The following is a 14,492-nucleotide window of genomic DNA, read 5'->3' as shown; positions in this document are numbered from 1 at the left end:
GCAACTGCAAACATCCCATCAAATTATACATCAATGTAACCACAAATCCTAAAAATGCATAACCTAAAAGGCACAAAGTATTTTAAGGGCCTTTTTATGTGTGTTGGGTATGAGTGAACAAAATATGCTGAAACAGACACAACAGAAGTCTTCAAAGTCGTGTACAAAGTCCCATCAGAAGCACTCAACAAGCATAATTAAGCGTGCCATCGGTGTGAAACTCTGCGTGTGCGTAATTTTGATAGGGTGTCTCATTTTTGGCACTCGCTACTTCGCAGACTTAGCACAAGCAACCTTTGCAAAATATTTGACCATTATTGCCCAGCTATGTGCATCAAAATGGATATATATATCTGCATATTTTGCAAAATGAACATAAAAGTTTGCTCTAAATACATTTAAGGTGTGTTGCAAATAAATAAAAATGGGTTTAGAGCACGAGCATCGGCAGAGGGTGCTGCTACAGGTAGTTGCTTTCACTCCTTCCACATAGCAAGGTGTCTGACTCTCATCCCCGTATTTTTATTACATCGTGGTTCATAAAAAAAGTTGGAGATTTTTAGGTGTGGAGCGACCCGATAACACCACCATGATTACCTTGTCATGTGCATACACACACACACATGTAGTTCACCAAACTTGATTGCGGCCTTCAACAGACCATCTTACAATAGACTAATGGGAAAATGCAGACATGAGTAGCTGTTAGGTTGTGTTGGCACAACGAGCAAGTTTTGTTATTTTTGGAATGTCAGAGGCGTCTTCTAAACACTCCTTGAAGAACAGACACCACTAGAGAACAACTGCACTTAAACCAGAACACATAACACTTAAAAAGACAGAAGATAACAGTGTAGAAATAATCACCCCTTCATCCGAAGATAAGTCATGAAGAAAGGCATAAGCTACATGCCTAGTGCCAGACAGTTGTGCACTACTTTGTTTTCAACATACTGTTATGTGCAGAGAGAAGGGATGACACAGGAGCTGATCTCATCAAGGTAAATTATGAAGAAGATGCCTAAAGCGAAGCACAGCAGCCAATAAAGGGTACCTTAGCCATTGGTGTCTAGTGGCTCAAGAATTTGTCATATCGGGCAACCTCCCAAAGATCGGGCTATAGGTGCCAGCACCGCACCCGCGCTAGCGTGGATGGGCGGTCGACGGCGCATATACAAATACTCGCAGCCACGCTTCGTTCAGTGGCTCAGGGGCTGACACTATACTGCATTTACCACATGTACGCACATGTTCTCGCACCAGTAATAAAATAAAAATCTTATATAAGAGCTCAGCAGAAAGCTTTCATCGATTGATTACGTGCATGACAGTGCTACAACAAAAGCCTGATTAATGAGACAAGCATGGTTTTTTTTTTTTACAAAAATTATTACTGCCTTCAGTCAGTCACTAACAATGCCACATAAACGCTGAAGACAATGTAACAAAGATGAAATTTTCAGTTAAGTTACACGACATTACATATAAGGCATGCCGTCTGAATTATTTCCAATGTCTGGCTTCTTTAAAGCATTCTTAAATCTAAGCACGCGGTAACTCTGTTTTCAGTACAGTTTAAGTACCGATGTGTCACTGTTTATGTGGTAGTAATATTCCTATGTAGCGATACCACGGCCAAATAAACACAACTAAGGCCCCTAGCACGATCATTAAACAACAGTGCTGTGATTGTACACCTACCAACAGCACCCAAATGTATGGCCTAGAGCCTGTTTTTTTTTTTTTTTTTTTTTGCTACCGAGTCTCTATAGTAACACGCTGCATTTATACACTATTTAATAGTCCTCATGTTTGGGAGGATGCCCAGAGCATTTTGTGATATGCTTGAAACAGAAAGCGACACCCACTCTGAAATTATTCTGGTGAATGGAGGGTACAACGACAATAAACGGCACTTTGGAAAGTTGCACTCGCTGATCTTATTACAACGCATAAGCATCCGAAAGATAAAATGCTCTCGTACGTCGTTATAGGCATAGGTAAAACAGTTACACTCGCACTGACATGACTGGACAAACCACACTTTGAAAATTTCCAAGACGTACGCGCACATAGAAGCATGACGTGGCTAGCAGACGACGCACGGAGCAATCCGCCGTCGATATCCAACACGCCGTTCTCGCGAAGGTTCCTCCGCGGCTGCGGCTGTAGCAGATCCATAATCAGTAGATCGTCGATGTACTTCCACGGTAGATTTTGAGCCAGGAATGGATCTGATGCTGATGCTGATGCTGATGGCCTTTTATGGATGGCGCTTACCCACAAAGGGGGATGGGCCAAGAACCGGGCGGCAGGATACTTAAATGAAACTAAACTGGATCTTGGAGCACACTCTTTGCCATATCGACGACCACTTCTTTGCGAATGCGGCTAGCCGCTGACCGTTCAACCAGAGAGGCTTAGCCAGAGAGGCTTAAAGAATTATGCGGTGGCTCCTTATAGCTTTCTGCACGCAGCCAACTTTAATGGGTTAGGTGAATATATAGCACCAAAATACTTGATAATTTTACATGTTAAAAGTTATTATATTTGCGCCGCAGCGCTGGTTAAGTTTTATTTAAAAGAAAACGAATATGTGTGCATCCATGATCATCATCATCGGCGAACGTAAACTTTTACGTACGAACGTAAAGGTTCCCGTATGTGTAGCAAAACGCTGCGAAATCTCGGGCGCCGGTAACACGGTAAACGTAAACCGGTAACACGGTAACGTAAAGAAGTATACGTACAAGCTAAAACTCCCTATTCTTTCTATGATCAGCTTTACGTTGCCAGCTACACTGCTATACTTTACTCTATTTTATGTTGGCATGTTAGTTTTGGCGGCTATATATGTACAAAGACAAATTCGTTAGAACTTCTGTTTTACGGCTTCAGGTGAACAAAACTGTCCAATGCTATATCCCGTACTTTGTCGCTGCAGCGCCTATAGGTGCGTGTACAGGACGCTGGACACGCAGTCACTCCTAGATAATGCGCGCCCGTGAGAAGAAAGTGCTAAGATCTGCGGACGTGTGGTGTCTATAAAAAACCTTGTTTCTTTGTGTATCTGAAATGTCGCTGCCGTGTATCAAAAGGCTAAGGGTAGGTGCTTCTTAGCGCTGTGACGAGAGGTCTGGGCGAATCAGGACCTACAGCACGCTGTGTGTACGTCACAACGCTCCTGCTTGCGTGTTTATCTGCTTGGGCGCCTTTTATTTGTCGTGACCTTGTGCTCCGTCTATCTTTCTGACCTGCACTTGTCCGATCGAACAGCATATTTGCGGGCGGAACATTGAGCAGTGGTGGCAAAGCCCGGCATTTTTGTCTGATGCTGCTTTTGTCGCAAGCACGCGGCGTGCTTGAGAGCTGAGCACTGTAACTGAGAAAGTGTTCTATAAAAGCTAGACTGTGCTCAAAGTAAAAAAAAAGATGCGAGATGCACCCAATCAAATGATTCTGTACACACGAGCGCTTATCCCACAGCGCATGGACACGCGCGCACACAGCGTGTCACATGCCCTATCCGCCCAACCATCCTCTCAAAACGCTATGACGCACTTGTCAATCCGTAATGGTTCATATTTTATCCCGGCCACCCTTTTCTACCATAAATATGCTTTTTGGAAACAAAACTATTTAATTTATATATTGATTGATTGATTGATTGATTGATTGATTAGGTTCAAGGAAGGCAGCCCAAACACCTGTATCATCTATCTTGCCTTTTATCGACATTCAAGCAACCCATAGTAGACGACTGTCGGAAGAAATTCTTTTCAGTAATTATCCCGACTGAGAAAAGGACTCGCCCTTTTATTTTGAGTTTTGCATCGGTCCCTCACCACACCAGCTTATTATTCATGCCAGCTTTGGAAGTGTAGTTGCTACGATCCCTGTGCATCTGGTGCTAGCTCACTAACCACATGATGTACTTTCCTGTAAAATTTTCAGGAAGGCGAATTCGCCGGAGAGCAACAGAGAGCAACGCCAAAGCGCCGCCTGTACGCCATGCTTGGACGACAGTGGTTTTGCCAGAGAGGATGACGCAACGTCTGAATACTGGGACAATTTCGGCATCGTCGAAGGGTCGCTGCCGGGCCTGAGTCTGGAGACAAGCGTCACAACTCAGCCAGAGGAGCCGATCATCACCGGAAGACGAGTTGTGTCGCTGGCCCATTTCGTGAACGCTGTTCGTAGTCTCGACGACCACAGCTGTCCTAAGCTGACTGGACGTTTTGCACTCGTGAAAGAACGGAGAGTGGGGCTCTGGTCGGAGCTCACTTTTACCTGCAGTGAATGTCAGGAAATCAGAAAGTTGACGACTGACCCCGTCACAGAACCAACGTCCCTCACTGACAAAGCAAACGTAGGAGTCAATGATGCTGCTGTTTGGGCATTCATGAGTATCGGATCGGGCCACTCGCAGTTCGAGGAAGCAATGGCAGTCATGGAAATTCCTGCTATGAGCAAAGGGGCTTTTCTACGCCGGGAGGAGTCCCTGGGAAAGGTAAATAAGCTGATAAATATTTATTTTCTCTTTCTGAAGACGATGAAGGATGTGCTTTATTTTTAGTAAAATTCACGTGAAGTGACAGTGGCACGTGCATGGCAAGCGTTTTGAACGGGAGTACGGCACGATGAGAATTTCTCTGCAACATTTCGTCGTATACAATGAAACGATTGATCGTGAGATGTCAGGATTACAAGTGAGCCAGTAATCGTCCTGTCTAGGAGCTCACTCTCGCATGGACGCAATTACAAAGTGCGGCATCGCTATTGTGAAAACAATTTCGACGTTGTAATCTGCTGTAATTTTTGTTTTGTTGCAGTGCTGGAAAACCGTCCTTTTTGACCAAATGATAAAAGCCGGAAAAGAAGAAAAAAAACTCGCGGAAGAAGCTGGGGCTTTCTGTGAGGATGGCATAACCCCCTATATTACAGTGATTGTCGATGGTGGGTGGTCACACCGCAGTCATGGACACCGGTATTCCGCCAACTCTGGTGTCGCTGTGATTATAGGAGAACGCACGAAGAAGCTCCTCTACCTAGGAGTACGAAACAAGCTGTGCAGTACCTGTGAGCACTATTCTAGGACGGGAAAGGGCAAGAAAGACCATGTGTGCTACAAGAATTGGAACCAAAGCTCAGGGGCAATGGAGTCGGATATTATCGTTGAAGGCTTCCAGAGAAGCGTGGAAATGCATGGTGTGGAATACCGGACATTCATAGGAGACGGGGATTCGTCCGTTTTACATCAGATACTCACGAAAGTGGAGTACGGGCGCTTTGTAAAAAAGAGGGAATGTGCAAACCATGTTGTGAAATGTTACACCACTCGGCTCTATGGCATAGCCAAAGAAACAAAGGGCAGTTCAGCTTTCCTAAGTGGCCCTAGGATTAAGCGGTTAAAGAATGGTGCACGGAAGGCCATAAAGCACTACGCAAACATTCTTAGAGATGTACAGGGTACTGCACAAAAGCAGCGTGCCCAGAAAGCCGACCTTACGCGCCAGCTTGCGGGTGACCTAATAAATGGCCCAAAACATGTTTTTGGTTGCCACGACAGTTGCAAAGACTACTTCTGTGATGGCACCAAAGGTGACAACATTTATGATGCCATGCCTAAGGTGCTACAAATGAAAATAGTTACCGCTGCCAATATAATTGCCGAAAAAGCTGACCGTCTTGTGACAGATGATACAAGTAATCTTGCCGAGGCAGTCATGGCACTGGTAGCCAAACTATCTGGTGGTAAACAGATCAACAGATGTCAAAAGGGCTCTTATGAACACCGCTGTTATGGAGCTGGGCTCAGCTTTCAGCTGGGGCCACAGTGGCACTGCACCACATCCAAGGCTGTAACCTGCAAGAGCCCCGCAGCCGTCTTGAAGCGCTACGCAAGCAAGAAGACGGCTCAGAAAGCAAACAAAGAGTCTCTCAGAAGAAAACTGTTTGAAGAAAATGGCCACCAGCAGCATAAGCGCAAGGAGTCTACGGTGAACGACTCAATGATTCATTATGGTCTGAATTGCCAGCAGCCAGACATGCCACCAGAGCAATATGCCGAGAAAGAACGGGCTGTTTTAGCAAGCCTGCAGGTGAATGAGAAACAGCAGATGGAAATTGAGAAGGCTACTCGAGGACAGGCTGATAATCCTACATGGCATTTTGAAAGAAACATGCGCCTAACGGCGTCGAATTTCTATGCAGTATGCCGAAGGAGGGAGTGGACACCGTGTGACACGCTCGTGAAGACCCTGCTCTATAAAAAAAATTTCACCAGTGCCGCTCTTGAGCATGGAAGACAACAGGAGCGTGTTGCACTCCGGTTATACGAGCAAGAAATGGAAACTGCTGTGCAACCTTGCGGATTATTTGTTTACCCAGAGTACGGATTCTTGGCGGCGTCGCCAGACGGATTAATTGCGAGCGACGGTATCGTGGAGGTGAAGTGCCCATTCACTTCGAAGGACATGGAGCCATCCGAGGCAGCTAAAAAGTACAATCAAAGGAGCCAAGTACACGAACCACCCAAATTGAGCTGCTCTCATAACTATTTCTACCAAGTGCAAGGCCAGCTGCATATCACTAAAAGAAGTTTCTGTCACTTCGTCGTCTGCACGTCGAAGGGCATCCACGTACAGCGGATCAAAAGAGATAATGACTTTTGGAAATTCAGAATGCTTCCACAACTAATCAGATTTTACAGAGACTGCATGTTACCTGAAATTGTAGATCCCCGTACTACGCGCAGCATGCCCATACGCAGACCACAGTGGAATGTGAAAGCAATTGAGTCACACCAGCAGTCTAAACGAGCTTCGATGAAGAACAAGGAGGCAAAGCAGAGTGGCGACTCGGACATTTTCCACAGCCTTGAGTCGTAGGACTGCTGGGCGCGTGCACTGTCAAGAAATTCACCAATTGTGACGATGCTATCTAATGGTGATTTTGAGCGCACTTTCGTGTTGGGGCAACGCCAAGTGCGTCTGTAGTTTCGGCCATCTGCAGTTGTAGCTATTTACATATTTCCATGCAAATTGCCAGTGCTCGAGCGTTACGCATACCACTTTGTGCATTGCAGGCGTCGCGAACCAAGCGAAATGCCGAGAGCCCCGTTACGACAAGCGAAGCCAGCCGCAGTGCACGTGCCAGCCCTGCACGCGCGCGAGCTGCTACCGGGGGGGGGGGGGGGGCTAGCGAGCGTGACGGAGGAAGAAGGCGAGGTTAGAGGCCAGTGGCGAGTGACATCAGCAGACTCCGCGTTCGCTCTCTTTCGTCCTTGTTCGCTCTATTGGTTACGCCGACGACGCCAACAGGCGCCGCCGCTCAACGCAGCAGTATGTGCGTAAGAGCTTCGCTCTAAAGAACTGCACATTAGGAGAACGACCTTGTATATATCGAATGGCAGATGCAGGCTCAGATTTGACGATAGCAAAGACTCTTTCTCGAACAAGCTATGAGGTAGCAATTCACTTCTTTGTGTCGGGTGTGTCATCAGCCATTCACGTGCGTTCTGCAGCAGCAATGACCGAGAGACATGACCACAGAAGCGCCAATAAACTTTTGTAAAAAGTTCGTGTGTGATATAGGATAACGGAAAATAATAATAAAACATACACCTTCATTCTCTGCTGTCACAAGTTCGCATCCGAAAGTCGTGATTATATGTACTTTTGCTTTGTGCGATTTCACATTTCTCTGAATGTATGCGTTGTAGTTCTGCGGGCTTTTTTGTGTGTGTGATGTTCAGGTGTCTTCGTGGCTGTAACCAAGTGCTGCCGACACTCGTTTCGTACTAAATAAATTGTCACAACAACGTGTATTGACTCAATCTTGCTTGCTGCATGACAGCCCTTCATTGCATAGCATATACACAACACTAAGACTCGTTGCTTGAAGATATGTTAGCCGACACAGTTATTTGAATTCACCAATCATGCATCCAAAAGCCTTATCCAGTGCGACAAGACCTTTTCTTCAACTCCTTTGCAACTATTGTATTTGTGTACTCATGTTTTTGCTTTGCATGCGCTTTACGAACTCGAAATGGGTACGACATAGAAGTAATACAAGCAGCGGCTGTGTAGAAAGATGCATGGGAGATGCACTGTACCATAAGTCTTCCCCTCCCTTGTTGCACTCCTGGGAGGTTTGTGTGAATCCGCCCCAGTTTTTATCATGAGATGTTTATAGAGCTTGAGGTAACGGCCTCGAATCTACGAGCTTGCAGTCAATAACTGATTTGGGCGAAACGATCACTCTTCATGTTATTGCCACGACCTTTACAGGGAAAAAAATGATGTTGAAATAGCGTACGCGAATAGAGAAGTCGTTCCTTGGACAAGGGAATAACGCACCTGGACCATTCAGGCCACGCATGTGCGAGTCTCGCTCACACAAGAGGTAATTGCTTCATTTTCGTCATAAAAATAGTTTGTCGACTAGTCCGATGGTTTGCGTACGGCAACGTGATAAATAAACGCTGCATCAACCAAAACATGAATTCATACTAGCCTGCTGAAGTTTCAATTCTAATGAAATAAATTACGCTACGTATAGTGGGGAAAACTAATGATTATGCAGTCGGCACGTGTTGGGCACCGTGAGTCACAGCGGCCGCACTTCTTAGCACGCGATTTGCCTAACTACCCGTTTTTTTTTTTTGCTTTTTTTTTTGAAAATTTGGAAGCTTAGGTCATACTGGGAAGGAAGTATGCATAGTCAAATATAATTTGCCTTCTCCTGTCCCACCGAACCGCATCACGCTCCAGCAACCCCAATTATTTGTAGAACGAACTGTTCCGTTGAACCTCGCATGAATACTCATAGTCCAAGTTTTGATCTCCATTGTATACATTGTTGTGACCTCCGCGATAGAGTTTTTCACTCAACCCCGCATTCCGGCACTGTATGGAACGTAGAGCAGCTGGCCAAGCAGGCTACGCAGCCTACATGAGGGATCTCTTGAAAAGCAGCGACCGCAGGGGTCAGGGGCTAGTGAGCATGGAGAGAGATGGAGGTGTCGGTGAAGGGGAGAAAAAAAAAGCCCCTGCTCAGTGCCTCATTTCTTCGAACCGTGTCAGCGCGATTTGCACCCCCTCGTCATGCAGTGTGGCGCGCCGGCACATGTGTGGCAGTTCACCTCCGAAATGTTGGCTTTCCAGTCCTGACTTGGTGGCGCCGTCTGGTATTTTTTCCAGAACTACTCGCCATATGGCGACAGTAGAACCGCCACCTTAACCTCGCTGGCGCCAACAATTTAGGGGATCGACACGTGGCGTTGTTGCCGTGCAGTTGTCACATTTTCCCCTTCTTTTCTCTTAGAGGGGGGGGGGGCTCTACAGATAAACGCCTCTGTAAATAACCCTTGGTGCCGAGCTCAGGGATTATTGGTTATTTTGATTGGAGTTTTAACGTTTGTTTAGACTTCTTTATGCTTTCCCGGGAAAGGTGATTCCGAACATTTGTGTACATGTATGGTTGATTTTCAGGGAAAGCTTGCAGTAACTGATCTGGGAGGCTGGTAGGATTAGCTAAAACTTGCCTAAACGACAGCTGTCGAGCACAACAAAGCTTAGCGAGAGGGAAGGGGGGGGGGGGTCATGAGAAGCCATGGAGATAGCACAGGAAGGTGAAAAGAGAGGATCATTTTCGCAATGATGCGTTGGTAAAGCCTTTACAGCAGCCATTTAATTTACCACAATTCCACTTCCAGACATACATTACGCCTTCCCCTCCTCCCCCCCGTCCCCAACACACTTTGATTAGAGATAAGACTCTTGCGTGGCATAAATAGCCCCTACTTTTAGGACTCTATGAGCGAAGGAGCACTTATTTTAGAAATGCCACTTTTTTTTTTTGCAACCCACGGTTGCAAAGCTCGTTTCCTCGAGCAATGTTAATTGCTGAAATCTTGGTGCTGCCGAATGTGCTGTGTTTATCTCTCCTCCCTCTCTGCTCTCTAACTTTCATCTCCCCATGCCCCTCCCACGCGCAGGGTAACAAACCGGCTGCCTATAGGCTGGTTAACCTCCCTGCCATTCTTTTCCTCTTACTTTCCTTCCTTGTTTCCACAGAGCGCCGAGTGAGGCGGGACGCAGAGGTAAGGATTCTGCATGGAGGAAAGGAATCCTGTGTTTTCATGCAAAGCTAACTGGCCAGGTTGAGGCACAAAACCACGTGCAAGTGAATCACCATGTCTACAAGTCTTTTCGACTTTGTGGCTTCGTGGGCGCAGCTGTGATCTTCTCCCTGGGGTCGTAAATATGCGCGACCCCTCCAAAAAATGTTGCTGAAGCTCCAACACCAGCCTTTGTATTCCCCCACAAGCCTGCTCCTCTTTCCCTTGAAATGGTTCGCCAGGAGCAGCCTACACAAAACTCGGGACGCGGGTTGTTTGTTTACCCGAATGACGATGGCATAATTAGTATGCCGTAGGGCGACACGCGATTCAAAATTAACTTTGAGTATGTTCTGGGTGACACAACTGGTCGGCACGAAATCCAGTGAGCGAGTCTGCAAATGAGCCGTGAACGGAGCGCAGAGGCAGATCATTGTGAGCGGATTGGCCACCATACCAGTCCCGACGGTGCGGTGATCTTCTAAACAGCAAGATACCTTCGCCTGCCCCTTCCCTTTGAATCCGGGCACAGTCAACAGACAGTGGGAGACAACAACCGCACCACTGGGGACACTGCTCTCCCTCTTCTTCCAGGGTTGCAACGAGTCGTGGCAAACAACTCGGGCCTTCTCATCCCTGAACAAAAAAGAGACCAGACTTCAAAACATCGGTTTGTCAACATAAATATTGGCTGGAGTTTCTGTGTGTTTTTTTTAGTTTTCTGTTAATCCAACCAAGCACACTTCTGCCAAATACCCACCTTTGAAAGACTACAAATATTTGTAATGCACGCCCTAACAGCATAGAGCAGAGCTCATTGCTGCGTTTAGTAGCCTGTCTGCATTCCTTAGGGCGTACAAAGAACGCAAAAAGCTCAGGTAACTTCAGCCTGGGAAAAGCCTGTTTTGTCAAGCCTTTCGCAGAATGGACTGGGCATACACAATGACGGGTGAGGAACCACCGAAATTGCTTCCGCGTGTCAAACCTGCCTATGAATCGAAACGATTTTGAATAAGAAATATACAAAAAAAGGGCGCTGCTATGTTGGGTCCATAGGGAGTCCTGAACTGCAGGCCTGTTGGCAAAATGTCACGATATTCCGACAGCATTACAGATTGAAGGAAATTGTTCTTGCCAGTGACTAAGCGTCACGCAGGGCAGGAGCGGTGCGTTCATTCCTGCCCCCTTCGTCCTTGGAATCCACTCGGAAAGCTTTCAACGTATCACATGGCAGGAAATGATATAGAAGCCGATAGAGTGTGTTGTCACTACATTTGCAAAGCTAGAAATTTCTCGAGATGTTAACTTCTTTAGCGCAAAACAATAAATTGAAAGGGCATTCACAAGCGCAAGTCCAGTCTCTCTCGTTCTCGTGAATATTTTGTTTTGCGCTCCATGATTTTCCAATCGCCACACTCATTCATGCAAAAACGGAAGCGACGTCTGAGGACAAGAAGTTCAATGCAGGAGAGAGCGAAGGGGCGCTCGATGCTCGCGAATCGTGCTGCTCAGTCGTCTTGGAAGCGGCATGATTTATGAAGGTGGAATACAGTGCTTATTCTCCTTTGGTTTCGTACATAACTATAGATCAAACTCAATGTAAATCACGATGTTGCATAATCGAATTCCGGGGAGTTGCACATGTTCCACAACATGCTGCACAACCCACTTTCATGCCTTTTTAAAGCCATGTTCATTTATTTCGTACAATTTTGAATTACACTACATAAATAATATTGAAGTTGCGGATAAATATTCAGATTGTTCTATAGTTATTCCGATATGTATTCTTCTCTGAGAAAAGGTCATACGAGTTTTGTAACACGCTTGAGCTTGCATTGCTCATTATACTTTGTCATAGTCGGCGAACGGTGTACTCTAAAAACGCATTACCTATAATCATTAAATTTGGAGCCAGTGCGATGCATAAAATCACTATAACATTACCAAAAATCACGTTTTTTTAGGGGAAACTTCTAGCGTCTTGTTAAAAATTCCAACTTCAAATTGTGAAATAACGCTGGGGAAAACGGCATTAGCTTCATGACCTAATACACTGCAAACAAATTTTCAGATAGCTGTGCACCTTGGAAGTAGGCACTATACGTTAACTTCTTAGCCATGAAAGTATTTTAATGTTAATATGTTATCTCAAAGGTGCATTTTTGTCGCCATTTCATTCCGTGCCTTTAAGTTAAGGTTATCACTTTTATTCGAAGATATGAGGAAGGGGTTTTGATCAAGGACCTTCAATGGAACGAGTTCCAAGGGTGCGGGGAATTAGACAGATTTACAATTAGGAAAATCTATTCTGTAGATTTATAAGCCTGCACATACACGATTACAGGGCACGCCAAAAAAATGAGATTATAAATATTTGTAACCATAAGTCAGCAAAATAAAAAGTCACCCTCTATAAATAGGGTTTTTTTTCTGTATAGTCCTCACAGGGACTCAGACCAAGCAAAATTTTGCTGAATCAAACTAGGACTCGCTCGAACTCTTACTTACCATGGTAAAACTCAGCTGGGCTCACTGTAACTGAGGCTTACCTAAATACAACTGAGCCGGACTCACTCAGACTCTGACTCACGCCTCATTCTAAGTCTTTCAATTCTTTTGATAGGCTCATCAGTGAGTTTATGACTTTTAATCGGAACACATCTCTCGTTGACGTCACGCGTCGATGAAGACCGTTTCTGTGCGTGCACAATGGTGAAATATGGGAAAATGAAGACGGGTGGAACGGTGGTTGCAATGCCCACATGACGATAATAGGGATGATATTTACCGATCCACGTAAGAAAAAAACCAACGAAAAACACGAATTCAGCGTAGGAACCAGGAAAGACAAGTGCTGGACTTAAAACTAAATGTTAATAATGAAAGCGCCTACAAAAATTAACCAGAAGCACACGCTTGAAAAGGCTATATAAACCACAGTTGCACAATAAACCGTGCATTTTTTTTCCAACAAATGTTTCAAGGTGGTATGAAGCAGCTAATTTTCGTTGAACACCAAAATGTCAATCCCAAGTATACCCGCTATCTATACCACGAGTTCTTTATCTGCGAGAAAAGCTGAGGGGTCACTCACACATGACACTTCACTCTGTTTTTATTTCGAAGGCTTCAGGAATTACGCGTTCAATCTTTTTTTTTTCGTTTGCCAATGACATTCAATGATTTGAAAGAAATTTCTTTGTCATGCGCCCATGTCTACAGAGATCAGACCAGTCGAGGCCTAGTAACACCTATATGCACTGTGAACATTCTTCAGGCACAAAACTGACTTCTTCGCTAGTCTCTGCGTCCCCAATATATCAGTGTCATCGGCAACGGAAGAAAAAGATTGAACGAGAAAATTTTGAAGCTCAAAAAAAAACAAACAAAAAAGGCAAAGTGCAATGCATGGATAAGTGATCCTTCAGTGGTCCTAACAACTATACAGAGGATTCGCGTTGCCAGATAGTGGGTGCGCTTGGCGTTAATCCTGGAAGTTCGCTGTCTGTACCATTTTGACACGCTTTTACCCTTTGTAGTGTTGGGTGTGCAGCTGTGGAATGCCTCAGCCTATTTTTCATGAATGCGCTTCTGGTACATGGGTTTGGGGACTTTCCGCCACAAACATTTCGCTCGATGTCCGGTCAGGTTGAGCTCCTTAGCTTGCTCTTCAAAAATATTATAAACCAACTCACCGAGCAAGCTACATATGTGTTGTTCCTTTTAAAATTTTCAAGTTTCAAGTTTATTCAACAAGGATGTCAGTTTACAGAAAAGTGCGTACATTGATTGATTGGTTGATATGTGGGGTTTAACGTCCCAAAACCACCATATTATTATGAGAGACGCCGTAGTGGAGGGCTCGGGAAATTTCGACCACCTGGGGTTCTTTAACGTGCACCCAAATCTGAGCACACGGGCCCACAACATTTCCGCCTCCATCGGAAATGCAGCCGCCGCAGCCGGGATTCGAACCCGCGACGTGCGGGTCAGCAGCCGAGTACCTTAGCCACAAGACCACCGCGGCGGGTCAGAAAAGTGCGTACAGTATTGGTAATACACACAAGGAGCCTCAAAGTTTGAAACTGTCAGGAGGGCTCCCATACATGATGTTAACGAAAGAAGAAACAAAATATACAACATTCAGTTGTTACGGTATCTTAAGTGGGAAAAAAAAGCACAGTGCGAAAAAAACGAAAGTAGAATATATATATATATATATATATATATATATATATATATATATATATATATATATATATATATATATATATATATATATATATATATATATATATATATATATATATATATATATGTTTAGCGAGGCAAAAAAAAAAGAAAACTTTGAAAAACAAACAGG

The 14,492-nt window shown here is 45.0% G+C and overlaps 2 protein-coding genes across 2 annotated transcripts in view; one reads left to right on the top strand and one right to left on the bottom strand.

The window, feature by feature from the left end:
- The window catches only part of LOC142765245 (uncharacterized), a 347,073-nt gene that overhangs the window by 316,143 nt on the left and 16,438 nt on the right, over nucleotides 1-14,492 (bottom strand). The window lies entirely within an intron of this gene.
- On the top strand, nucleotides 3,676-7,822 carry LOC142765241 (uncharacterized). The gene is made up of 2 exons (XM_075865930.1): nucleotides 3,676-4,510; nucleotides 4,833-7,822. Exons 1-2 carry the CDS (start codon nucleotides 4,403-4,405, stop codon nucleotides 6,888-6,890), a joined length of 2,166 nt encoding a protein of 721 aa, XP_075722045.1. The 5' UTR covers nucleotides 3,676-4,402; the 3' UTR covers nucleotides 6,891-7,822.

This window comes from Rhipicephalus microplus, chromosome 6, assembly GCF_043290135.1.
Source record: "Rhipicephalus microplus isolate Deutch F79 chromosome 6, USDA_Rmic, whole genome shotgun sequence".
Taxonomy (NCBI): Eukaryota; Metazoa; Arthropoda; class Arachnida; order Ixodida; family Ixodidae; genus Rhipicephalus; species Rhipicephalus microplus.
This window is presented reverse-complemented; position numbering and strand designations above follow the sequence as displayed.